Source organism: Dermacentor albipictus, chromosome 9 (assembly GCF_038994185.2).
Source record: "Dermacentor albipictus isolate Rhodes 1998 colony chromosome 9, USDA_Dalb.pri_finalv2, whole genome shotgun sequence".
Classification (NCBI taxonomy): domain Eukaryota; kingdom Metazoa; phylum Arthropoda; class Arachnida; order Ixodida; family Ixodidae; genus Dermacentor; species Dermacentor albipictus.
The window spans coordinates 72011908-72039745 of NC_091829.1; the positions used below are offsets into that span (position 1 = coordinate 72011908).

The 27838-nt window shown below is 47.7% G+C and overlaps 1 protein-coding gene across 4 annotated transcripts in view; it reads right to left on the reverse strand.

The window, feature by feature from the left end:
- Nucleotides 1-501: 501 nt before the first annotated feature.
- Nucleotides 502-27838, reverse strand: part of LOC135921062 (endothelin-converting enzyme-like 1) — a 35905-nt gene continuing 8568 nt past the window's right edge. Inside the window, exons 4-9 of one of the 4 annotated variants that reach the window (XM_070524715.1) lie at nucleotides 26892-27287; nucleotides 24735-24994; nucleotides 22397-22654; nucleotides 19312-19588; nucleotides 15432-15709; nucleotides 502-3122 (exon numbers count right to left, since the gene is read on the reverse strand). In XM_070524715.1, the coding sequence (XP_070380816.1) occupies nucleotides 2738-3122; nucleotides 15432-15709; nucleotides 19312-19588; nucleotides 22397-22654; nucleotides 24735-24994; nucleotides 26892-27287 (1854 nt within the window). In that variant the 3' untranslated portion in view covers nucleotides 502-2737. Of the gene's footprint in view, nucleotides 3123-15431; nucleotides 15710-19311; nucleotides 19589-22396; nucleotides 22790-24734; nucleotides 24995-26891; nucleotides 27288-27838 lie in introns of all 4 variants that reach the window. The other 3 variants (XM_070524714.1, XM_070524713.1, XM_070524716.1) reach the window with 3 other exon arrangements.

Below are 27838 nucleotides of genomic sequence, written 5' to 3' on the forward strand. Positions count from 1 at the left end.
GTTTTTGAAAAAATGGTAAACCGGCGCTTAATCAGCTTCTTAGAGAGCAACAATAAACTAGACCCCCTTCAATGCGGTTTCCGAGAGGGAAGGTCGACAATAGACCACCTTGTCCGCATTGAGGCGAACATTAGAGATGCGTTCATTCATAAACAGTTTTTACTCTCAGTGTTTCTGGACCTAGAGAAAGCGTACGACACGACGTGGCGATACGGGATCCTCCGCGATCTTTCCGCGATGGGCGTCCATGGGAACATGTTAAACACAATTGAAAGCTATCTCTCTAACCGCACTTTTCGCGTAAAGGTTGGTAACGTCTTATCGAAATCATTCACCCAAGAAACTGGTGTTCCGCAAGGAGGCGTACTTAGTTGCACACTTTTTATTGTCAAAATGAACAGCCTACATACAGTCGTTCCACGGACAATGTTTTATTCCATTTATGTTGACGACGTACAAGTAAGTTATAAATCTTGCAATATTGCTGTCTGCGAACGACAAGTGCAGCTTGGGGTAAACAAATTGTCTAAATGGGCAGATGAGAACGGCTTCAAAATAAACACCCAAAAAAGTACCTGCGTACTCTTCTCAAACAAGAGGGGGGTAGCACCACTGCCTAGTATTACGATCAAGGGAGACCACCTCTCTGTGAGCAGTCAGCATAAATTCCTGGGAATCACTTTAGATTCAAAGCTCACGTTTATTCCCCATATTCAAAATCTGAAAATAAAATGTTTGAAAACAATGAACCTCCTCAAGCTTCTGTCACGCACTACATGGGGTAGTGATCGAAAGTGTCTATTAAACTTATACAACAGTCTTGTCCGCTCCCGCCTTGATTACGGAGCAATAATTTATAACTCTGCAACACCAAGTGCATTAAAAATCCTAGACCCCGTCCACCATCTGGGTATCCGTCTCGCGACGGGCGCTTTCAGAACAAGTCCAATCCAGAGCCTCTACGCTGAGTCAAATCAGTGGTCACTACATCTACAACGGTCATATAGCAGTTTCACATACTTCCTGAGAGTACAAGCGAACAATGAACACCCTTGTTATTCAACCACAAACAATATCACCGCTGCTACGCTCTTCCATAACCGGCCTGCAATGAGGAAGCCGTTTGCTTTGCGTGTGAGGAACCTAATTGAGGAAATGGGTGTTCCCCTCCTTGAACAGTGTCCTATGACTCAAGCGAAACTGTTACCGCCATGGCAGTGGCAGATCATAGACTGTGATATGTCGTTTGTAGATGTCGGGAAACATGCGCCAGAGGCACATATTAACATGCATTTTTTAGAACTCCAGTATAAGTACTCTTGCACTGAGTTTTACACGGACGCTTCCAAGTCGGATGCAGGGGTTTCTTACGCAGCCACCGGCCCATCCTTTTCAGAATCCGGCGCACTGCACCCGGAAACTAGTATATTTACGGCAGAAGCCCATGCACTTTTGTCGACAGTGAAGCATATAATGAAATCAAAACTTCGGAAAACAGTCATATATACAGACTCTCTAAGTGTCGTAAAAGCCCTGAATTCACTCTCTAAACACAAGAACCCTGTACTTGTTGAGCTCTACTACGTTCTGTGCAGAGCATACATATCTAACCAGCATATCATTATATGCTGGGTACCTGGCCATAGAGGTATTGAGGGAAATGTTCTAGCAGACCAAATGGCCAGATCAATTACATCGCAAGCTACTCTTACCGCTGGGGTTCCTGCTACTGATCTGAAGCCTCTCTTACGAAGAAAACTACGGAACCACTGGCAACGCCTGTGGGACGCGGAAACAAACAATAAGCTCCACGTGATAAAACCACAATTAGGATTCTGGCCCTCTGTAGCAAAATCACGCCAAACGGATGTCCTGTTCTGTCGTCTCAGAATAGGACACACGTTTGGCACACATAATTTTCTACTCACCGGAAGTGACCCTCCAACCTGTGGTAGATGTGGGGATAGGCTTACCGTCCTCCATGTCCTCCTGGAGTGCCGGAAAGCCGAAGCGGAGAGAAAGAAACATTTTCCACTTGCATACCATTACCACATTCCTCTTCACCCGGCTATGTTTCTTGGCAGAGAGCCCCTTTTTAATTTCAAGGCAGTCCTCAATTTCTTAAATGACGTTGTCCTACATATTATAAGCCCATTACATTCGTAGAGCATCCTCGTTCCAGAGGATGCCGCTACGATAATTGTGTTGCATAGCACATGCCTCCAGACCCTTGCGTTTCAAGGGCTCTAAGGAGGCAGTAGTGCTCCAGCCAATCTTATAACCTTATATATTTTTAGACATCGTATCATTCTTTTTAAATGCATCTTAATATTCATAGCACACAACATACGCCATCGCCATAATCTTATTATACAGATTTTACGTACTTTAGAGCAGCTACACTTTAAGGCCCCTTTACAGCCACATCGCCCCAACTTCATGGAACTCATTAATTAAATTGCAAACCCATTATCATCGACATGGTGCTCTTTGGCCATACATGGCCCTTGCGCCATTAAAAATCAAACATTCATTCATTCATTCTCTGCGTGGCTACCTCAAGTCTTCAGGACATTCAAGCCTGGATGCATTAGCCATACTTAAATACAGCAAAAAATTGTTAGGGAATGAGCGATTCTGAAATCAAGATCGTAGCATTAAATAGCAAATCAACAAAACATTTGTGCCATCCACTAACCAAACCGGAAGACGCGTCTTTAAGGCGCACGCACAAATCTCACATAAGGGCCGTCTTGTTGGAGGGATTCATCGCACTGCCCAGTTCGCACCCAAATGCGTTGCCGAAGCCCTCAACGTTGCGAAATGTCTCGTCGCACTCGGCGCCGGCGAAGGGCAGCACGGTGTCGCTTCCCCGACACAGAGCGTAACACGATGCGATGAAGAACATCGCGGCAGCGCCGTAGCCCTCGAATCCTTCGAGGTGCTCGTCGCCCTCAACCACGCCGGCAGCGCGGTACGCGTCGTACGACACGTCCAAGGCCAGCGTGCGCAAGATTTGGACGATCCTGTCGGGACCACCAACGTCGCTCGGGCGGCTGGCTTTGTTGGCACTTTCGATGACCCGAATGATGGCGTTGACAGCGTCCCGAGATCTGGCGTAGCTATACGCAGAGGAAGAAAATAACACGCTTCAAATGTCAGCAAGTGGTAACGAATGTTCCCCAATAGTTGCCACAATAGCTTTCCATACTAACAACTGACTTTAGATTACTTCCGATAACTATCAAGTGATGAAAGCATATCAAGTCGGCGGGGCTTCTCTGTCATCTTGTTTATATACAGTTCAGCTGCCGCCTTCTGTGCGTGACTTTCGCGTGACAGCGGTAGAGACGTATTGATTTTGAGCTTGATCGCCGCATCCTAATGGAAATGCTCGAATTCATTTACAGCTGCGTCGACTTCATTGTCCTCTTAGAACACGGGGTTTCTGAGCTCTGATCTCCCGCTCTGAACCATGCTCTCTTGACCGGAACAGGCAACCGTACGTAAGCAAACAAGTACGGATAACTGAGACACTGTTCTGCACAGCGTGCGTAAATTAAAATAGGCACATCGCATTGCACGTGGCGCCCCATAGGGGCAATGCTTCGTTCTGTGTTCATGCTTGGTTGCTGACAATGCACACCACTGGAGGGACTCCGCACGAATTTCGGGTGAGTTTGTTAGTGACTACTCCTCTTGCGCTGGCCTCTGAAATATTTGTACAGCGGAATGCCAATAAATTCAAGGGCGGCATTATTGTGTGTGGCCAGGAGCATCTGTATATTATGCGTGTTAGGCGGTGTTGGCGTTACGACTCGAAACGTGCTCTGTAGTGACGCACACGAAGATTGAATGCGAGCTTTGCCTTCGCTATTTGATGGTACGTGAACGCGAATCATCACTATTTTTGATGACCCCCCTCTACCTCAGCAAAGAAGTGCCGGCTCCCTATGTTTCGCCTATCTGGCACAAGAACATACGTTATACTTCGCATACGAAGTACGCTGGAGCTTGCCACACAAATTTACAGCATTTAGGGTGACGTCAGAATTTGGGCTCGTTGTTGGACCTTGAATTTCGAACAAACTTGATCTAGATGAACTAGGACGAGCGGAAAGTATGCACACAGCAGTTCGTCTACTTTGTCAAAATTTACGGCTTCCTGATATCACATCACGATAGTTCTCATTATCACCGTTATTTTGGGCCGATTGCTTTCCGGGATATTGTTCCGATGATCTTGTACAGGTTGGAAGAAAAGCAAGGTTTCTTGACTAAACAGAACGAGGGTTAATGCAATATGCCTAAACCTTATTTCGCTATAATGGCAGCATCGTGTTGCTTCGCTTTTCAACTTATTTGATTACAGCAAGAAGCAATTAAGCAGGCAGAGGTAAAAGCTGTGTTTTCAGTTTCCATCGACTCCAAGGTGAGACCATAGTGATACGTGTACTTGTTTAACTTTATCTGGTAACCACGTTTCACCGTCTAACAAGTGTTGTCGCACAGCGCACGACGCGTCTGCGTGCATCGGAAGTTTCTCGAATAGTATCAGTATTCGATAGTGACTGTGTTCACCACTGTCGTTGTGCTTTAAGTGTAGCTTGCTTTTGAGGGCACTGGTTCACCCTACAAAAGTTAGTTTCGTCTTTCGCAGTATTGTTACTGTGTTCTTTATTCTTAACTACAACTTGACATCCGGTGGAGGTGCTTTTCCTTCATGTAGCGGACGCCCCCAACAAGCCGTGATCCAAGGCTGGACCGCAAAGAGAACACCAACGTAGTCCCGGACCAATACAAATTTAGTTCCGCTGCTTAGAGTTTTGCCACTGTGTTCGTCACAGTCACTATCATGTGACCTCTGGTGGAGGTGCTAGTGCGTTCATGCACCGAACGCTCCCGCAAAGCCCCGATCCAAGCGCAGGACGCGCCTGCACGTATCGCAAGTTTCTCGAACCTTATCGATGGTTCTATCCGCTGTCTGTTGTCGCCGAAACTTGTCTAATCTGATCTCGTGTACGCGCGACGCGAATGGTGTAGAGCTTTCTGGAAGTCACGCGGGCACCAGCGATTACTCTGGAACTCTCGGTGACTGATGCATAAAAGACGACGCGCTTGACCCGCTGATCAGATTTTCAACGATCGCCGGCTGTGTTCGCGGCTCTTTTAGTGCTTTAAGTGTAGCTTGCTTTAGAGGGCACAAGTTCGCCCAATGAAGATTTAGTTTACAGTTTTGCTACTGTTTTCGTCACCATCACTAAAATGGGACAATAACAACGAGTCACTCGTAGAGATTTAGCATTACTTCGTGAGAAACGTAGCCTTGGCCGAGAGGATAGGCAGTAATTTAAACAGCGAGTAGAAGAGTACCCGTTAAGCGATAATGAATAAAAGATAAAATATTTTCGTTACCTGAGGTTTTGTGAAATATTTATCGTTTCCGAATGCAGTATAGAAGGGAAGTCTATCGCCAATTCTTCGATAACTATGTGCCCGTCGCAAACGATGCACGTTCCATAACTCCGTATCTTGCGTAAGGTTGTGTACCAAGCCATTCGGTGGGCAATATATCTGAATGCACTACTTTAGCGATACGTGCTAGAGCACCGCGCTAATAGAATTCCGTTGCATAGCGTTTGTATTTCTGGTTTGCTGTTACGTAGCAGAAGAGTCACGCTGTGAGGAGTGTAGGGCCCATTCTATCGGCGAGGTGGAACGTAGCCCCGAACCAGCACGCTGGTATACGTGCGGATAGCCGTTTTTCCCAGCGGCAGCTTGGAACGCTAAGGTATCATAGAGAATTATTGCGATTCTAACGTGTCCCGTCTTTGACACAAGGTCAGTGGGCTACCACTGTACTGTATTCGGATGCGAAATTAAGTGTTGGCAGCCAATGTAAAGTGCAGCTTCAGCAGCAGCGACTTCGTGAACTCCACCGCTGCGATTGCTGACAAGCATCGCTTCTAGATTGCCAGCACAAACAGAAATGACTTAGCGCCATTAGCTTCGTCGCGTGTATGTTCCGAAGATTTTTATTCCAGCGAGCACATGGCGATGACCTCGCCACCCAAGGTGAAACTGGTATATAAACAAAATATTCCTATCCCTGTCGGTAAACTAGGGCGAACGGATGAACATAAAGATTAGTTTGTTCAGTTGTGCTCCGAGATTATCACGCTTGGCAGCCGACGCTTCGGCGGTAGTTCGCCGGGGACGTAATATGAAAACAGCAAGCGCCAACAGAGAAAATGATGGTGTGTGCTTTTTCGATCTTTAATCGAAGCCTTACATACCCTCTGGCCCCCGTGCCTATAATACACATGCGTACTGCCGTGCTTCCGAATCTAGGCGGCAAGCTGTCTGGCATGACTCAACGCATCGCTCGATGTGTCACTTCAGAAAATGAAGCTGTTGCAGAAAGTAGTTGTTCGTTTTTCAGCTCTTGTAGAGTTGTCGAGGTGACCTTGCCCAGGCACTCCTCGAGATCTTAAGAATCGACAAGGATTTGAATATCGTACCACGATAATTTTAGAAGCGTGAAAGCTAGCCAAACATGTGTTTCCTCAGAGCTTCGCTATAGTTGCGTGAACTGGGAAGTTCGCTGGTGCGGCGCACCCCACATTGAATACAGAGACGCTTCTGATTGCTGTCACCTGAGCGACATCTTATTCGAGTTCAAGTATATATTTAGAATAATAACACGTTGCACGTCACGTTACGTATTTACAATCTTCAGGCTAGGCTCGCCGATTTAAATCGCGGCAAGAACATTGGCATTGTCTCCAGGCTGGGAGATTTTCGATTCTGCGTCCACATGGACGCTCAATATTTGCTAACGACACGCAAACCAGTTCCATACTCTCAAAGAAATGTTGAGAACTCTCAGAAAGAAAGCGAGAGCTTGGCTCTCGTGGTCAATAGCATGTTCGCTGTGAACTATCCAGCGCGATCCAATCATACCAGCATGGCGCCCGAAGAACGATGCTGCTCTGATCGCAAAATGGTGGCGCCCTCAAATAAAGGGGCTTACAGGATGTTTGCGATCGTGCATTGTATTTTTTTTTACCTTTTTAATAAGGATGGATTTGCAGTGCCTCTTACAAATGTGCATAATTTGCGTGACAAGGTAAGTACGTAAAATAAATCAGTGTTTTCTAGTCACCGAACGGAGGTTGTGGCGTGCGAGGAGAGAACCGAAAATTATCGAAGCCGTAATCTCGCAGTGTCTCCGAAAGTACACTACAAGAAGCACACAGGCGACGTGTCACAGCTGCATGAGGGTGACAATGTTGGAGCACACGTAGCAATATACGTGGGCAAACGAAAATAAATTTAGGTAGAAAATAGCATGGTGGCTAAAACGATGACATGAGATTTACCGTGTACAATGGCATTCTTGTAGCACAGAGCACTAAAAATGGGACAAACAAACAAAAGTACATAGAAGTGTGCATTTTGTTCGTGTATTAACCGTCATCGGAGTTGTTTACTCTCGGAATATGCATCATCTAGCTTACATAATCACCTTATTGCTGTATCAAATAAAAGAAAAAACACGGCAGGTACAAAAGGAACCGCTCGCAGCACGCTCAGCGAATTTGAGTACTACACAGAAACGCAACTCCGGCAATCAAAAATGATGTGGGAGCCTCGCTCTTCTAAACATAGGGAGAGGAGAGGTTAATGCAAATAACGCCAGACAGGTCGGCCTAAGGTGTGTTCTTCAAGCCGGCTGCTTTGCCCTGTGCTAAACACAGTGACCACAGAAAGCCACAAGCCAAAAATGCTTTTTGTACACCTTAATTCTCGTTCCACGTAGGTTCAATCGGTAAGGGACATTTTTTAGCAGATTTTTTTTAATTGCCTAAAAATAAGGGGATTCCGTGTATTGGATTGATTGTTTGACTGTTCGGTACATATAGAAAGTAATATATGGAACAGCGTTTCCCGAAAATAGCCACAGGATATCCGATACAGCGCTTCTGATTCCTTTAACTTTTATCGGGAATGTTGTGTCGCATGTCTACTTCGAACCATGCACTTTTTCTAGACATTCTCCCACATACTTATAGCTCGACTAGTAAACGTATACTTGCATACGTATGCATAGCTTCACTTGTATAAGCACGCGAGGTGTTTCCCATGGTTATGCACGTTCCTTAGTAGAGGTGTGTTCAATAATATTCCGGTTAAACGTTACAAGTGCGTAGTACATGGTTGCCGCTAGGTACCATAGTTATTTGCATGCGTATTTTAAAAAGTTAGCGATTTTTTGGTAGAACGCATCTAACCATGAGTGCCGACGTATACTGTGATCAGGATTGGAACAACGCAGCGGCGTGCCATAGTGCCACCGCTGAGACTGTAAAGAACGGCGGGTTGCACAACAAGACTGCCACCTTGCCACCCGATTACGTCAAGGGGTGCAAGACGCGCACCTCCACCTCTCCGTGCTGCAGCTGCGAGGCGTTCAAAGAAGCGACCTTTGCGCTGGAACCCGCCGCCTTCCTCCAGCCCCTTCGACATGGTGACGGGACGAATTCGGTGTGTGGACAATGATTCCAGAGTTCCTCAACGCGGGGCTGATTTGACACGCCTGGAGAAGCTACCGCGGGAAGACTTATTTTTGTGCTTCTCACGGTTTGGAGTGGCTCGGAACAATGAGCGACGCGCGATCGACAACGTCGATTTTCTGGAACGGCACCACCTTCAACGCCGTCGCTTGGGCTTCGGAATGTGTGTGCCTTTGTGTCTGTAAACTGGTCTTCAGAGCAGCTGCGAGTTGGTGATGTGTAAACGAACAGCCGCCGCGTCGTAGGACCAGCGGATCGAGTGTATAAAAACTGTGGTTGTGCGATTGTTGGAGGCACTTCTCTTGAGCAGTCATGTTAGACTGAGTCACTTCTCTCATGCAGTCCTGTTGGACTAATACTCTTTTCTCAAGCAGTCATGTTAGACTGAGTTAATTTCTGTAAATAAACCCCTTTTTCCTCGTTCTCGATGAGAAGCAGTTCTTCACTTCATCAACGATCTCAGCGTAAATAAGTTGGACGACGGCATGGGCCAGCTACCTTCGAATTCATGCCGTACTCCAATCTTGGCAAAGGACCACGGACGAAGGGATTGAGCCCCCAATCCTGACAACTGGCTGACAGCGATGGGATGGACTTTGCGACATGGTGCTGTATCTGCGGTGAGTGCTTGGTTTTTGCTTTGACTCTCTAGGCTTCATTTTGTGGTTGTTCTGTTTAGAACAGTAGGGAAGCTAGATTGTTGTGTGTTAGCTAGGTTGTGTTTTCCTAGCTAGATTTAGAGAGCAGAATCAAGGCAGTAAAGCAGCAGTCATGGAGTTAAGGACATTGCTGAGAGACGAGTTGTTGATTGTTGGTGAGGAACTGGGCCTAGATGTACGCAAGGAAATGCTCAAATCGGAATTATTGGAGCTAATTTCCAATCAGGCCAGTGAGCAAGATATTGAAATCGGATTGGAACTTCTCAAAAAGAGAGAGAAACGGGAAAGAGAAAGAGAAGAACGGGACAGAGAAAGAGAAGAAAGGGACAGAGAAAAGCAAGAGAGAGAGGAACGCGATAAAGATCGCGAGTTTCAGTTACGGAAAATGCAACTTGAACTTGAAAGCAAACGTTTGGAGATGTCTCAAGGAAGTGAAGGCGCTCTGGGACGATCAAGTGAGGCAGAATCGTACCGCATGGACAGGCTATTAAAGCCATTTGAGGTCGGGACCGACATAGGCTTGTTCCTAAGCAATTTTGAAAGGACTTGCGAAAAGATGAACTTCGGCCCGAGTACAAGGCCACAGCGGTTGCTGTCTATGTTGCCGTGTGAGGCGGCGGAAGTAATCGCCAGATTGAGTACGCAGGATGCATATGATTATGCAAAAGTTAAGGCTAGTCTCCTGAAGAAATACCGCCTTTCAGCCGAAGCTTTTCGGCAAAGGTTTAGGAGCACAGGCAAGAAAGATAGCGAGGGCTATCCGGAGTTTGCATATAGCTTAAAGGCCAACCTAGTCGAGTGGCTTAAAAGCGCGGAAGCGTACGACAGCAGAGACATGATCATTGAATGCATGTGTCTAGAGCAGTTTTACAAAACCATCCCCCAAGCTGTGAAACTGTGGGTGCAAGACAGAGGTAATGTAAACACTGTGGAAAGGGCGGCTGAATTAGCCGAAGAGTACGCAACCCGTAGAAAGTTGAACGCCGAGGAGGGAAACTGGGACGGTCGAAATGGACCGCGGAAACCATTTCCGTTCAAAAAGGGTGCGCAAACTAGACGATCAGAGCCTGTAGACATGGCGGAAAAGCCCGCAGAAAAGAGCGAGGAGAAACTTAACGGAGAAACCACACAAAAAGAACAGAAAAGAAAATTCGAATCTGTTAGACCAATTCGCTGTTACAAATGCCACAAACTGGGACATATAGCTGTAAACTGCGAGAAGCCTAGCGTAGTTTTTTCCTACGTGGAGGAAAAGGATGAGAATATGGAACTTTTAAGTCCATATCTCCACGACCTGCAAGTTAATGGAAAACCATGCCGAGTGCTAAGAGACAGTGCCGCCACGCTGGACATTGTCCATCCGTCTTACGTGATGGTAGAGGACTTCACCGGAGAAGAAGCATGGATAAAACAGGTTGTAGAAGAACACAGCGTATGTCTGCCCATGGCCAAAGTCAAAATCAGTGCACCATTCGGGGAGCTAGAGACTGAGGCTGCAGTTTCCAAATTTTTGTCACTGCAGTATCCCTACATCTTTTCGAATCGTTCGAATCAGTTACTGCGTGACAGAGGGCTCAAACTAGGAGAGGGCATAGTACAGGCATTGACCAGAGGCCAAGCTCGTAAGATCGCGGCGCTTTCGGCTGAAAATGCTCAAGCTCCTCCAGCTGAAGCAGAAAAGGGGATAGCTTCAATCCCCGAATCCGAGCTAGGCCCGAGGGACAAAAGAACAGTTGAGGAGAGCCTGCCAGTTGACCAGCTCAATGAGAGCGTAGCACTAGAGTGTCAAAGTTCTAGCCTGCAGGAAGAGCATGCAGACGCGCTCCCAAGCGAGACAGGGTCGTTATTATCACCGGCCTCAAAGAACTTTGATCAACTCTTACGCGTGGATAGAGAGTCACTGGCAGCTGAGCAAAAGAATGATGAGAGCTTAGCTAAATTACGGGACACAGCTAAAGAAGGCATTGCTAGGCGCAACGTAACGATACATGAGAAAGGAGGTTTGTTGTATCGGCATTACAGAGATCGAAAGGGTAAGATTTTAGATCAGTTAGTCATACCTACTAAGTATAGGGAGGACCTTTTGAGTCTTTGTCATGGAAATGGGTGGTCCGGCCACCTAGGCATAAACAAATCAAAGGAAAGATTGCTTATGGAATACTACTGGCCTGGCTGTTTCAAAGATGTAGAAAACTTTGTAAGATCATGCGACGCCTGCCAGCGTTCTGGTAAACCAGGAGAGACTTGGAAAGCTCCACTGAAGGTAGTGCCCTTAATAACAGAGCCTTTCAGACGGCTTGTAATAGACACGGTAGGGCCTCTTCCGAAAACAAAATCAGGCTACAGGTACTTGTTTACCATGCTGTGTCCGGCCACCAAGTTTCCAGAAGCAATCCCTTTGAAAGAGCTCAGCTCCACCGAAGTAGTAGACGCGCTTTTGACAGTGTTTGCACGAGTTGGGTTTCCAGCCGAAATTCAGGCAGATCAAGGGTCAGTATTCACGAGCGCACTGACTTCCACATTCTTGCAAAAGTGCGGGGTAAAGTTAATTCACAGTTCTGTCTATCACCCTCAGTCAAACAGTGTAGAGAGGTGGCATTCGGTGCTTAAGCGAGTTTTGCGTGCGCTCTGTTACGAGCACAAGGAGGACTGGGAGAACTGTCTGCCGGCAACTTTGTTTGCTTTGCGAACGGTTCCACATGAAGCGACAGGGTTCTCACCAGCAGAACTAGTGTATGGGAGGACACTCCGTTCTCCACTGAGAATGTTAAGAGAGATGTGGGAGGAAAGAGGGGAGAGTCCAACCGTGGTTGAATACGTGCTAAATTTACTGGAACGGCTAAGCGCAACCCAAGAACTAGTCGGAAAGAACATGGCACTAGCTCAAAAGAACGCCAAATTCTATTACGACAGGAATGCGAGGCTTCGTACATTTAACGCCGGAGACCAGGTAATGATCCTCAAACCTTCAAGAAAGAACAAGCTTGAAGTTCACTGGGACGGGCCCGTTAAAGTGTTGCACAAACTTTCAGAAACTAACTATGCTTTGAGAATGCCCGGTCGCAGGAAGGAAGTGAGGATATATCACTGTAATTTGATGAAGCCGTATGTAGAGCGGAGCGGAGTCGTTAACTATACTGTCAAAGAGCCGGATGGCATTGGTACCAAGTTTAAGGAGTATAGGGCAACCTCCAACTCTGAAATCGGCCTAGAAGAAGTAGTGGAACACTCGGTAAGCTCTCATGCTCTAAGACCCGAGCAGCTAGATGAGCTAAAAGGGGTGTTAGGGGAATATCTCGACAGATTCAGCGATCGGCCGGGTAGAACCGAACTGATAACGCATGAAATTGAGCTGACCTCTACCGAACCAGTAAGATCAAAACCTTACAGGGTGTCTCCAAGACAGAGAGAGATTATGGAGGCAGAGATACAGCGCATGCTAGAGTTGGGAGTTATTGAGCCCGCTGAGAGTGACTACACGTCACCGCTAATACTCGTAGAAACCCCTAACAAGGACCCTCGTCCGTGTGTTGACTACAGGAAGTTAAATGCGATCACTAGGGATCAGCTGTACCCGATACCCAACATTGAGGAACGAATTGAAAGAGTTAGCGCTGCTAAATACATTTCAACTATAGATCTCGTGCGGGGGTACTGGCAAGTTCCCCTTTCAGAAAGTGCCAGCCGCTATGCCGCATTCATCTCGCCTGTAGGCACTTTTCGCCCTCTCGCACTCAGCTTCGGGCTGAAGAACGCGCCGTTTAGCTTCTCTAAGTTAATGGATATTGTCCTAAAGGACTTGCAGGAGTTCGCCTTACCTTATCTTGATGATGTGGCCATTTTTTCGGACAGCTGGGAACAACACGTATCGCACCTCAAACAGGTGTTCTCACGGTTGAGGGAAGCCGGCTTAACGATGAAAGCGGAAAAGTGTAGGTTTGGTTGTTCGCAGGTTACTTATCTGGGCCATGTTGTTGGTCAGGGCATGAGACGGCCGGCTGAGCTGAAAATAGCTACGATTAGAGATTTTTCTCAGCCGCGCACGAAAACGGACGTTCGTTCATTTTTGGGACTTGTGGGGTACTATCAACGGTACATTCCGAATTACTCGCAATTGGCAAGTCCATTAACAGACGCCCTCCGAAAGGGAGCACCGAGTAACGTACTCTGGGATAAGGACAAAGAGAACGCTTTCCAAAGTTTGAAAACGCTATTGGTTTCTCGCCCTGTGCTTCGCGCGCCAGACTACACAAAGGAATTCATAGTTCAATGCGACGCAAGCGACAGAGGTATGGGCGTGGTACTTAGTCAAGTCGGCGACGATAACGAGGAGCATCCTATCCTCTACGCCAGCCGTAAACTAAATGTAAGAGAGGAAGCCTACAGCGCTTCAGAGAAGGAATGCGCTTGTTTGGTTTGGGCCGCCCAGAAGTTGTCGTGTTACTTGTACGGAGCGAAGTTCATCTTCGAGACCGACCACTGTCCTCTGACGTGGCTCAATCAAATGTCACACAAAAACGGCCGCTTGCTCCGATGGAGCCTCACTCTCCAAGAGTACAACTTCTCCGTTAGATATAAGAAGGGAAAGTTGCATAGCAATGCGGATGGTTTGAGCAGGCTAATTTGAATTCTGCGTTTGGGGGTCCCGCCTAAATTTTAGGGTTACTAGTGTTAATTTTATTAAGCGAAGAAGATCCCCTCTCGTTTAGCAGGATTCCCTCCATGATTGCTGAATTTGTCAGCAGGAATTTGCTTCAGAAATTGGCATAGTGAAATGCAGCATTTTTTTTTGTTTCTGCACTTATGTTGTTTTTTTTTTTGAAGCCTAGCGAGTTTAAAGTGAGAGCCAATGCACGTCATCTCGGCGCAGAGCCGTGTTGTGGGGTTCATTTTGCAGTTGCCTGTCCTTGTTGGATGTTTTGGGGCGGTGACATCAATGCACAGGTGGTCGCTGCGAGCCAAGACATCAATCCCCCCCTGACCAGCAGCCATTCTCTTCCTGCCTAGCGGTTGTCAGCGCTAGACAGTCGAGACTTTTGGGGCCATGGAGGCGCTGTAAAGAACGGCGGGTTGCACAACAAGACTGCCACCTTGCCACCCGATTACGTCAAGGGGTGCAAGACGCGCACCTCCACCTCTCCGTGCTGCAGCTGCGAGGCGTTCAAAGAAGCGACCTTTGCGCTGGAACCCGCCGCCTTCCTCCAGCCCCTTCGACATGGTGACGGGACGAATTCGGTGTGTGGACAATGATTCCAGAGTTCCTCAACGCGGGGCTGATTTGACACGCCTGGAGAAGCTACCGCGGGAAGACTTATTTTTGTGCTTCTCACGGTTTGGAGTGGCTCGGAACAATGAGCGACGCGCGATCGACAACGTCGATTTTCTGGAACGGCACCACCTTCAACGCCGTCGCTTGGGCTTCGGAATGTGTGTGCCTTTGTGTCTGTAAACTGGTCTTCAGAGCAGCTGCGAGTTGGTGATGTGTAAACGAACAGCCGCCGCGTCGTAGGACCAGCGGATCGAGTGTATAAAAACTGTGGTTGTGCGATTGTTGGAGGCACTTCTCTTGAGCAGTCATGTTAGACTGAGTCACTTCTCTCATGCAGTCCTGTTGGACTAATACTCTTTTCTCAAGCAGTCATGTTAGACTGAGTTAATTTCTGTAAATAAACCCCTTTTTCCTCGTTCTCGATGAGAAGCAGTTCTTCACTTCATCAACGATCTCAGCGTAAATAAGTTGGACGACGGCATGGGCCAGCTACCTTCGAATTCATGCCGTACTCCAATCTTGGCAAAGGACCACGGACGAAGGGATTGAGCCCCCAATCCTGACAAGACGCGCCGTGTATGAGGAGCGTATACAGCCGGACTCCATTCGCACGCACTTCGCTGGACAAGCGACGCTACCGCATAGACCGCACGTACTGCGTGAGTGATTATATATTCGGACAAGATTCAACAGACAAACGAGAAAGTGCACGAATTATCATAAGAATACTAACCGCAGTAAACTTTCCAAATTACGGAACGCCGTGTCATACATATTGCGATTTCCAAGCGAGCGCTGTTCAATTATGGTAGGTTAAGAATGTTTGCAAGTACTTTTTTTACTCTTATATTGCTCTAACCTCAGCGGAACGAGATTTCAAGTGCACGAGTCGAACGCAGCCGCGCTACACCGCTTGCACGTGCTTACCCGCTGAGGAACAGCGCGCTGAGTGCCCAGGAGACGTGGCCTCCGAGTCCACCGTGGTTCATGAACCGCGTGCCAACCTCGCTGAGCCACGGAAAGGTGAGCGCATACGGCAGCAGTGCGAGGTCCTTTCCCGGCATCAGCACGAACCAATCGGCGTGCTCTATCTGCTCGGACACCCAACGGTGGGCCTCCGGGACGTGACCCATCGAGGCCAACCGCATGTTGTCCACAAGGGAGTCGCCCAGGTCTCTCGTGCACGTGGCATCCGCCGTCTGCTGCTGCAACAAAGGTTGCAAGACGTCATGTCACGGTGGTACTACGCGAGGCACGAAGAGGGCCGTCGAAAAGCTGAGAAACGAACGCGCGGTTATTGATTGAACAGCATTCAGAGCTCACCAACTTGGTGTGGTTGCCAAATCGCGGTCGTGATGTATCCAGTGCGATCAGAAAGTAGTTTACCTGCGCTGTATTTGCAGCACTTAACGAAACGACCAATTCCATGAGCTTAAATTGTCATTATAGGGGAGGCTCGTTGTTATGGCGTGAGTGTATGGTTTAATTTGCGCTGCTAAGGGGCCGCAGACAGACACGGGGATGAGAATCAAGCCAACGAATAAGTTTATTGCACGCTCCACCGTGTCGGCCAACTAACCTGCCAAACTTACACCACAAAGTGGAGTAATTGTGAGGTGCTATAACATGTCCTAGTGTGGCGCTATTAACACAGTGAGCAGCAGGCTAGTCACACCACCGGATTTTCGCAAGGAGGTGATAACTGTAACACTTTCCCTGAATGCATCTTCTTTGAGATTTCTTAGGCACCGTATGTAGGAGATGGTGGACACGAAAAAGTGCTAAAAGCTAAAGAGCCTACACTCACTACACTACACTACACTACATTTTATCGCGTCAACATACAAATTCGACATATATATCTATTGAAACATCAAGGCAGAAATACTGTGGCATCGTAAAGCACACGTTTACATTACCTCACCCATTAAACATAGATCAAGTACGTAGTAGTACCGAATCTCACATGCACTAGCCATACCCCACCTTCATTTGAGTGTGTACGAGATCTTAGAGTTCAGACCTTTACTTTATAAGGTGGTTTGTCGATAGTTTAATTCATTTATTGCTATGTGATGTCTTCTTTGTATAATAATTTCGAGATATAATTATTTACTTTGTATTTCACTGGGTCTGTATGCTGCATTGCCTTCAGCTGCAATTCTGAAACCACATAAGGTGACACCTGTGTGAAGTAGCCATTTGTCATTCTTTATTTGTGTATACATGTTTTTGTAGGGGAAGCGACGCCCGTACAGTGTTAGAAAGTGCACCAACTTCGGCCTCCATATTTCGATTTGTAGCCAATGAAGCGAAATACACTCATTATTATTGAATTGTCCCGAATGTGAAAACTTTCAGCATGCAGTGTGTACGGTGCAATTATTCTTTACTCGATTACCGTTATCGCCCACAGCGAGCTTGAAGAAATATCTGCGCCTGTGCAAAAGCGTAATACAGTCATCTCGAGTAGCGTTACTAGACTCGCTAAAACAATTACTAGAGTAGACTTAAATTATGATCTTCACGATCCTCCTCGTACGCGCATGGTACAAACGAGGACATAAAGGAACACGTGTAAGGTTTGGAGCTCTTCAGCATATTATTCTGTTTATTTCCTTCATTTAGTCTCCACGCTGAAACAGGTTAGGGGGTCGGGAATTGCCTTAGCTGAGGCCGTTTCCTATGGAAGTGAAACTACTTTGGCTTCGGTAACAATAAAAGATCTAACGCCTAACGAATTAAAACACCTTCTAGTTTTTACAGTACGCGAAATCTGCCAAAAAAGTCGTACTTTCGCCAGAAAAACGAAGCATCGATTGAGATAGCAAATTAGCAGACAGCCATAAGAAGTCAGGATAGCACTTTTATCGGTCGTATCAACATGTAAACACTTGCTTGGTAACTAGTGAGTGAGTGAGTGTCAACTTTATTATTAGAAGGGGTAAGGGATAAGGGAGGCTAAGCTACGTAGGCTTCCAGTAAGCTAAATTAACAAGCATGCTGTCATTGCGCACAGCGAACATGATCGCATCAGGCTCCAGGACCGCGAACACTCGTAATCGAAATGCTGGGGGGAGGAAGCGCAGCAGCAGCAGCGAGTGAAGTGACCTTCGTGCTGTCTATCGCTTCAGCGCCAACTGAGCGCCGAGAACACACAGCGCGCTTAAAACTGCGAGCCGTAGACGCACCTAGACTGTGCCTCGTACGCAGATTGCTCTCGAGATACGGCCAAGCGCCATTGAGTTAGTCGCCATTTACGCAGTTGCAGCCCGAGTAGAACGCTGCCCCTCCTCCCTCCCCTGCCCCGGTGCCTCGCAAAATCGAGTACCTCGAGCACGTCGGAATAAGGCGCGCTTCCTCCCAACTCGGTTCCTTTTCACGCGGGCGATGATCGAGCCGCCACTGTTGGCTCCCTTTGCAAGCTTTCCCTCTCACCTACAGCGTAGGGCGCGCGGCGACGGTGTTATCGCTCTTAGACTTTATACAGAACCTCATGGCGATGCCGATGACAGAAATGTGCCTGGAGTTTCCTATAATGGCTGTCGGAATAAAAAGAGTCGGGACTATTTCTGCTATGTTAGCGCAGAGCATGAACTTAACATTCGCAGCCTTTGTTTGTATTGGAAGCTCAAGTTCACGGAAATTATGCTTTTAACAGAAAGCAGTGCCAAGGTAAACTTTCAGTACGGTAATGTTTGATCAATTCCGAACATGGCTCGAAGTTATACTAAAAAAATGGGACTGTTATCAGTACGGATTCCTATAGCGGGTCATCTCTCGTTCAGCAATGAGTGGGGTAAATCGAGAAACAATTGACGCGGTGACGTCCGGAGCTATGACAATTCGGACTTCTAATAAGATCCTGTCAGCGCAAGTACATCAGAAAGTAGGAAAGTGGAAAGATAGCATTGTATCTCGACTATATTTATTGAAATTTGAACTCTTAGCCCGGTATTCATCGCAGGATCCGCGCTTCTAAAACGTTTGCTCCACTCCACCAAGTGTAGTGGGGCGCCACTCCTTGACTAAACAAGATGCTGAGCTTCTCAAGAATCGCCGTGCGACTCTAACACTAATCTAGTACTCTAATCTAATGAAGCGCAGTGACCGTTTCTTTCCAGGAGCAGCGCCGCCACCAAGACTCTGGAATCGAAGCTCATTCAGGGAGGAACGTTGTAGACTGCTGGGGTCAGTGAAATTCGCCCGCATTGCGGCTTTGTTGCGTTTCTGGCCTTTACTCGAGCCCGTCGTTCCGATACAAAGAAAAAAAAAACAACTTTGACAGTCGTCGATATCGAGCCCATGCTCTATGCGTTCGGCCCCATCACCGGGCTGGACAACGAGGAATTATTCCTCAATTAGCACACACCGGCACTCCACCGCTGCAATCTCGGAGGCCATGTTAAAAGAGCAAGAGTTCCCGCACGCTCCGCTCGATGGCGCCACCTGTCTATAGAAAAGCAGTTTAGAAGCCCGGTTGCAATACGCAGGTCATACATCATGCCTATATATATTTTTTTCGGCAGAGACTCTTTCAGTTACCTCAACTTGTCCTTAAATTCTTGGAGGTGCATTATCAAGTGGTAATCATGAATGCGCGCGCGCATTTGCTCTCACCCATCTGCGCTTTCATTTGTGTTTGGCGGCATGTAAGGCTGTGTAACGGCCGCCGCACCTTGAATGCAAATCGAATCAACGACGATATACATCCCCAAAGGATTGGTTCTGCCTGAAGTTTGCTTCTTCGTAATTTAATCGCGCTAGGACTGTTGGCTTAGTGGAGCGAAATCATATAATTCCTCACCAGGCCTGGATATTGCATATAGAGTGGGTCGAAGTACCCGAGGGCGATGTCGGTTGAATGCCAGTCCTCAACCAGGGTTATGTTATCATCCCTGTACTGCCACCGCTCTAGTCGGCTTGCGAACGCGTGGCGGGTACCAGCTACCACCCGCTGGGCGGCGCGCAACTCCGGCTCCGAGAGCACATCCTGGAAGTACTTGACAAACAGGTCACTGCCACACAGCAGGTACGCCTTGCTGAGGCAGAGGGCTGCGTGGTACACGTTGGCGCTGCTTTCGCTGCGCCGAGAAATTTCATTTAGTCACAAATACGTGGGGTGAAAGCTAACGGTGACGAACGAAGCACTACTCGTCGTACTTCTTGGTGCACGATTATAATCTGTACATGTTTCACAGTGCGTGTAGAACGAATACAAAAGATAGACGCAAATGATACACACGCTTGTATGTTGAACAAGAACACACCTTAGGCAGGAGGAAAGCAGAGGCATAACGAGCGCTAACTTATTTAATTTAGGGAATGTGAACAAAGCCTACCAGCAACACGCTCTAAGAATACACACTTGGTACTAATTCGACAGTTTCTTTTATTAAAGCTCGTTATCGTTTTCATACATGACACTGCAAACACTGATGATATTGGTAGACATACTGCTTGCTCTACATGTGTGCTGCACATCAAGAATGCAGATACGTTAGCTGACAGCACGACTGATGATATTGTCGCTACAGTTGCTCATGTGTAGTCTAAGTAGAAAACATTCCAAGCTCCTTTAGTCAATCCTGTCTATACATTCGTGTATTTCTTTGTTCGGTGATTCGGTACTTAAGAAACAGGGCTCCGCTTTCACAGTTTTTCCGATGCATGGCTAACCCACGCTCCGTGGGACGAAGTTTATGGAACGTCTTTATGGCATCAACACAATAAAGTGTTTATCGCATACCCTTTGCATGTAGCCTGTTTTTCCTGAGAAGGTGAGGTCAATCCATGAAAGATAGACTGTGTGAGCAAGCTAAAAATGTGAAAGAACCAAACGAGAGGATGACTAACTGTGGACTGCAAGAACAGTGGACTCAATGTCCTGTGCTGTAGGTGCAAAGGAATCGCCAAAGCCCTCAAGGAATTGCGTCAGCTTCGAAGTTTTCAATTTTCGAACTTAGAGGACAGTTGCGTCACTATGGCATCAAGGGCGTATTTGTACCCACTGAATCAACAGCTGTATAAATATAACCAGCGAAACACAATGCCGCAACTTATAGTAAACGTAGACGTACGGCTGCCGAGTCAGGTGTATCTAAAAATACATACCAAATTGGTACAGATGAGTTAATATTAGACAGTTCGAAAATTCAATCGAATATTGTGCTAATCAATGTTCGGATCGGCTTCAATTTGGGTATTCTAAGTTTTCAAGTGCACGAAATGAACTAGCATACGCATTTGCCCGCGTAAAAGCCCCACCTCCAATTACAACACCCCGGAAAGAAAGAAAAAAAGAACATCTAAGTATCTATCTCACGCAAATAACTACATACAACTCCACAATATTTCTGAAATAACCGTCTCAATTCACAGATGCATGAATCATCAGCGTCATATTTTGGCTAGCTGCTCTGGAACACGCTTCTTTGGCAACGCCGAATGTCGGAGAATTTTGCCCTAAAGGTGGTTTCTTGGCAATATGGGTTATGCTGCTGTGAAACCATCCCTCGAGATTAAATTCACATATACCTCGCATATCGATTTTATTCTTACAATTACATTTCTCTTTCGTCTGAGCAATTGCAGAATGGTATCCGTTAAGCACTCGCGTAGATTGAAAGCATGCAGCTGAATTGCCGCAACACTTCGTAAACTGCTGGCGTCGTGCAACGTTGCACTTCACAGCGTTACGACCACTCACGAAGGACGAACGCGAAGTGCCTACCTCAACCACCACAAAAGCACAAAAGATAGCGGGAGCATGTATACAAACCTACTGTAAAATTGCAGTTGCAAGAAATGTTGAACATGTATATTTGCGTGGAAATACCCGAATAACGGCCCTTTAACCATGAACCGCCTCAGGAGACGAACACGTTGCCTATTTTGCAAACTTTCGTAGATTGTCAACATCCGGCTCTTATGTGGAGTATTTAGTAAAATCCCACGACTTATGCAATGCTGCAAATTATGCAATGCTGATTATTATTCGCTTCGACCTCTCTTCGAACCGAAAAAAAAATAATATTCGCAAAAGCCTGTAAAATGACTATCTGTGTGACGCCAGCGAAACAGCCAAGGTGAGAAGAAAAACGTCGCAAGAACTAAATAATGGTGCGTACAGATCTCCGGCTAAATCTTCAGGGAAGCTGATGAAGGAATCTACTTGAAATCGCGACGGTTTGGTCGATGTGAAATGTCCACCAGGGAACAGCGAAGAGCATAGCTTGGGTTGTAGCCCCAAATTTGCTTGGAAACGTAACTACCAAGGCCCACAGAATAAAGGGTACCTTAAGTATAGCTAATTGAAATAGACAAACACTTCTTGCCCTGCTTTCTTTTTCCTTTTCATCAAGTAATCAAGATTATTGTGTAACCTCGAATTTTTTTTACACATCGCGTTTCACCGGTTCCTCGATCGAGCTGAGGTAGCAGTGACGCAAATTGATCAACATGTTTTAGGAATGGCGTCGGGGCTTTTTCTCTGTGATAAACATAAGTATCTCTTCATTTCGATACGTTGGTGCCATACCGTTCTTTTAATGATTTAAAAGAAAAAAAAAAGAACTTCGGACTCTGCACAGAGCTGAAACACAGCGAAAACCAATAAAATTTTGGGATATAGCGAACAAATTCCACCGGGTGAAGAGGCAAGCTTGAAAAAGTCTTTGGCCATCAACAGCTATGGCAGAACAGAGCCCAAGAACTTCCCAAGGGTGGGAGAGCTCTTTTGTACAGCATTGCTGGTCTTAGATGTATCACTTGCTCGGATTAGCACACACCTGCGGAGATTGTTTTTCTATCTTGCGCGGTTTCGCGTATTGTCGAGACCGCACAAGCACCGACTCTACACAACGTGCGCACGCCAGCGATTCGCTGTTTACCGTTCGTAGAAGTTGACCAGCAGACGTCGGTTCGCGTACAGCGCGACCGTCTGGACGGTGCACCAGGAGAGGAACAGGTGCATCTCGCGCTCGCCGCGGTACTTCCATAGCGCTAGAAACGTTCTCACGAAACCCGGCTTGGTCGACGCAAAGACGACGTCCTCCGAGACATCGACACCGTTGCGGCTAAGCTCCGCCAGCCATCGCTCCCGCGTCAGGCTCGGCACGGTGCCGAATATCTCCGCTGGATCGAGCGTGCTGTAATTCGAAAGAAAGCCCGTTGTCTCTTGTAGGGCGCGCAGGTACATCGTATCCATCTGGTTGGTGGCGGAAAAGCTCACGGTGCCTTCGGTCTCGTTCGCCGGCGACTCAGTAACGTTGAGAAACTCCCGCCTGCGTGTGGCATCGCAGATGCGTTTCACGAATACGAAACAGTAGGGTGGACCGGATAGTCTATGAACGTGTTTGCTGGATTATGACGCACACTTTCTGCCTTCTGTAAAAAAAAATCGTTTTTTTACCATGCGTGTTAAAAGTGCTGTGCAAATGCTAATCGCCCGGTGCAGAATCGCAACTCGTTGTCTCGCAGACGACACGCCGCCGGCGACGCTCTGGCGCCACCTCGTGAGGATTATTGCCTTTACGCGTCGCCCGTGAGAGGGAGATTACAATGCTTTCGAGACAGCAGGAAAGCCGATAGGCTGACCGCACTTTACGGCCGTTCCCGCGGTCTCCAACGCAGATGACAGCGTGTTTGACCCTGGCTCATAACAGACCGAAGCAATTTGCTGGACGCTCGCCCGCATTGGCCCCTTCTGTCCTCATCAGTAAAAAGTACACAGGATTCTGCACTCTGTTTTCCTTTTCCTTTCATTACCCCTTCGACCTTCCTTTTTGCTCTTTGTGAGCTGCGCTACAAGCCTAAAAAAATACTCAGGGTTACTTGACTCGCATGTGACGGTGAAATAAACTCCAAGCCATATTACCTTGTGCAAATTTCGTTCTAATTATTTGCATTTCACGTGGCTACATTAGTAGAATGTATATTAGAATTAGTATGCGGCAGGCATAAACGTTTTTCATTTGCTCATGCAGAAAATGTGTTACCAGATTTCTCAAGTAATTAGGAGCCGATTTTCCGTGTTTCACCGGAAACACGTGTTTCACTACCGGTGTATTCTACGAAAGTTATAGAGGTGCGCCCACTGCTACTATTCATGTACCTCCTCGAAGAAAAGTACGGAAGTGGAGCTTAAAATGCAACTCAGAATAAAATTAAAACGAACCTCTTGTTTATTGTTGCCCTCCATTGACATAAATTTAACCTTTCACCCAAACAATCCTTTTCATAGAAAAGTATACGTAGCTACACACAGGCATGTGAGCTGACAAGAATAGCCTACTGAAGCAATCTGAAAAGCTACACGCAAACAGTTCGACGTTGTTGACCAAGGCTTGCCTTCCTAGATATACAGCACCTTCACACTTTAAGTGCCAATAATTTTATTTCAAATCTTCTACCAGCGATGCTGTACATGTTTTTACACTCACTCGCGATTTTTGTGCAGTCCAAGTTGTTCGAGTTTGTTCAATGCAAGCAAAGTAAAACAAACCTATAAATAAAAATAAAAGCACGATGCTTGCCGCGTCGCAAGTTTATATTTGAAAGTTGGAGCAAATTGTGCCCGATGACAACTCTCTTGTTTTTATTTTTACCAAACTCTTCTCCTCCTACAATAATCGTTGCCCAATTTGAGACTCAGTGCGCTAATGTAGTAATCAGAGAGGGAAGTATCTGCACAATCGCAAGCTCATTGTGTGACTACCTAATTTCGCGCGAAATGAAGAAATCAGTTTTGTTTTCACCAATTGAGAGCAGGAGGACTCAGCTATGCCCCGCTTCTACACGGGGCTACAATAGGGAGTGACTCTGAAAGAACGCTAATTAACCATGCTCTAGATGCTACAAGATTATTTATCATGATCTCTAGCTCTGCGGAACTGATTTGCAATATTCAATTTCCCTTTGCTTCGAGCTGTGCATCAATTCGCCCTCGCACTCCGATCGGACAGCCACCTCGTTATCTCAGATGGTAGACCAACAGCCACGGAAAGGCGCTTGTACGGGGTTCGACTCCCGGCCCGTGACGAAATTTTCTTCAACTGCGAAGCTTTCTTTCTGAGCAATCCGTACAGGTTTCCTTCGTAGGTCTGTGCTAAATTAGGGTGCATGGCGATTTTGCCTCTCACGACATTTCCCCTGCGCTCCAGGATTCCGCAGAACTGATTTGCAATACAGCTCTAGGTCCTAACTGACCACAACGGACGCAACGTTCACCTGAGAGTCTCGAAGTAGCGTTGGGCTTCCTCCAGATCATGGGCCCACTTTTCGTGCCTTTCGGCGATGCGGAGGAACTCTCGGAGTGGTTCCAGGAAGATCACGGTGGTGTTTGTGTCACGCCGGATGGAAACGTCCAGAACGCTGCTCCAGCGGAGCCTCAGGCAGGTGTGCAGCCACGTCCGAAGAACGTCCACCGGGTCCGAGTCTCCGGGCAGGAGAGGCCACACGATGCCTGCTTCCAGCAGCGCCGCCTTCACCTGGAGTGACACCAGAAGTGGTCTTATAATTTATACGGGCGCAGTGATTCGGTGAACGCAGAAGATTGAAGCAATGAATGTACACAATCGGAGCACTATGAGTAGTGGACCCGTGTTAGTATTTGTGCAACCCGTCGTGGTGGATAACTGGCTTAGGGGCTGCTCTGGTGATCACAAGGTCGATGGTGCGATTCGAGGCCACGACAGCCGCATTACGAGCGGTGTGGGAGGCAAAAGCGGTCGTGTTGCGTTTTCAGTGCACGATAAAGAATCCAAGGTTGTCATAATTATCAAGGAGCGGTCTAATAAGGAGTCCGTCATAACCCAATGTGCAATTTTGGGCCTCTCAACAACATAACGTTTTGTTCCTATAGTTTTATGAACGCCACCAGCGCCTATATCATTGGCATTGGTCGCCACACTATAGCGGTTGCAGCGTAAATGCATCAACGACCACCCATATTCTGCTGCCGCTTATATTCGGTGTCAGTCTATCACGCCTCGAATCCGCTGATTTCGATCTCTAAAGGTATTGCCTTTGCATGGGCATGGCGACAGTCACCTTGCGTGGTTCAGCTTACCAAGGTTCCTATATCTATTGCAGCCCAACATTGGGCTCATATGTTTTTATGCGAAGCATATTACTAGAGCTCAACCCAGCTCCTCAGGCGCGGCGGCGTCGCCTTCAATACCACGTGACACCGTGACGTCACGACAGAGGAGAAACGGGGCTCCAACTCGCGCCGTCGCTCGCGGCGTCGCGGTGGTATATAAGCAGCTGCGCTTGCCTCTGCTAGACACTCACGAGGTGAGATGCCTCCTGGAGACAGAGCTGCTCGTTGGAATGAGAAGCGAAGGTTGCGGCGTGCTACAGAGACTGTTTCTAGGTGGCTTTGCTACGGCGCAGCGACTACGCGCCCCGCATCGGACGCGGTGAGCGTCGAGCAACGCAGCGTTCGGCGCGACAACGAAATGTGCGCCTGAGCAAGCGCCGCAGGCCTGAGCCGACGCCGATGACCCCGGCTTTTCTGCGACACGAGCTCCTTAACGCTGTCGCGTTAAAATAAAGGCTAGTATGCTTCGCGTCCTGGGCTCAACCTTAGCTAAGCCACAGCCAGTTTTTTTCTTTTTCCTTGTTACCTGCATTAGCTCTATAATCTTAGTTAAGACTGCTTGTAATGACACTGGTTTCCACCCGCCACGTTAGCCCAGTTGGCAGAGTGTATTCAGAATTTGCGTGCATCCTATCAGACGAGCACGCAAATATTAGCTATTGCTGACGAAGACTTTGAGGCCCCACGGCCGTTCAATTTGCTACGGCGGCATGCTGCTGAGCACGAGGTTATGCGCGTTTAGTTACTCGCAGCGGCGACCGCGTTTAGATGACGAAGAAACCCACAAAAGCGCTGAAGAAACGTAGCGGAAACGCACTTCGCTACTCGTGTAACTGCTACTTCTGTAAGTTACATGTTCATAATTACCGATATACACCGCAGTATAACTTGCTACGGCTCGTTTCTAAGGCAACACCGCATTCACTAGAGGCGCTTTTGCACAGCTTTGAAGCATCGAACTCGTGGCTGAGTGGTAACGTCTCCGTCTCACACTCCGGAGACCCTGGTTTGATTCCCACCCAGCCCATCTTGCAAGTTGTTTTTAATTTATCAAGTGCCTGCCGGGATTTATCGCTCACGGCCAACGCCGCGGATGTCGACGCCGACGACACCGGCTTTTCTGCGACACGAGCTCCTTAACGCTGTTGCGTTGAAACGATCGTGATTTAGCTGCAAGAGCCCCAGCTGGCCGAAAATTAACCGGGTATCCTCACGCTTTACGTTGTCCCTCAAGACCGTCAGCGCACTTTTCTGACGTTAAACCCCGCAATTTTTTTTCTTACCTTAGGCATTTCGTCCACGTCGCCATTTCGCACAGCCTCGCAGCTGCGCAGGAACGCTGCAGCCTTTTGGAGCGAGTCCTGACGCTGGCGCGGCACGCGCACGGAGCGCAGGAGTTTGGACAAGCGGCTCAGGTCGGACATCATCCACTCGTCGTGAACGGACAGCCGGTTGCGTCGCCTCCATCCGGAGCACACGAATCGCGTAAAGCCCGCGCAGGGGTTCACCGACGTGTTCACCGAGTCGGCGAGGAGACGCGCGTACTCGAGGCAGGGTTTGGTGCGGCACACGGCCGCTGCACCGAGTCGCCAGCCGGCGATCAGCATGCCGGCAATCAGCGCCACCAACAGCAGCACGGCGCTACAGACAACCATGGCTGTGCATGGTCTGCAGAACGGCTGCGACGCAGTTTATTAAGAGAAGCTGAGCAAACGTGTCGATGAAACTGAGTCGTTTTTTTTTTGTTAATTGCAAGTTGGCATAGCTTCGGCCCAGGCGCAAAACATTGAAAGCGTTAGCAAGGTCTGTCGTCCCCCTGAAGCTCCTCGGACCCTGTACTAATGATTCGCGGGAGGCGATGTGTTGACGTCATGGCACACGCAACCAGCTATTGCGACGCAGCGCAAACAGTGCCTCGGTAACGCGTCTGGCAACGTTGGAGGACTGAGGACCGCCGGCAGTGGCGCTGTAGGCGCCGTGACTCGTTGGCGCGGGCAGAAAATGACACCGAAGGAGAGTCGTCGGCGTCTGTAGCTTGAAGCTTCCTGTTCGTTTCGGCACAGACAAACGTTTCGACATGACCGCATGGCTCAAATGGTAATGTTTATACGCACACCACTCTCTTGTTGTTGCTTAAGATATCATTTTAGCTTGTTCCCCTTCATTGGTGCGCTAACCATTTGCAGCGTGTTATTCATTTTGTTATTCGCCAGTAAGCATAGCACGACCA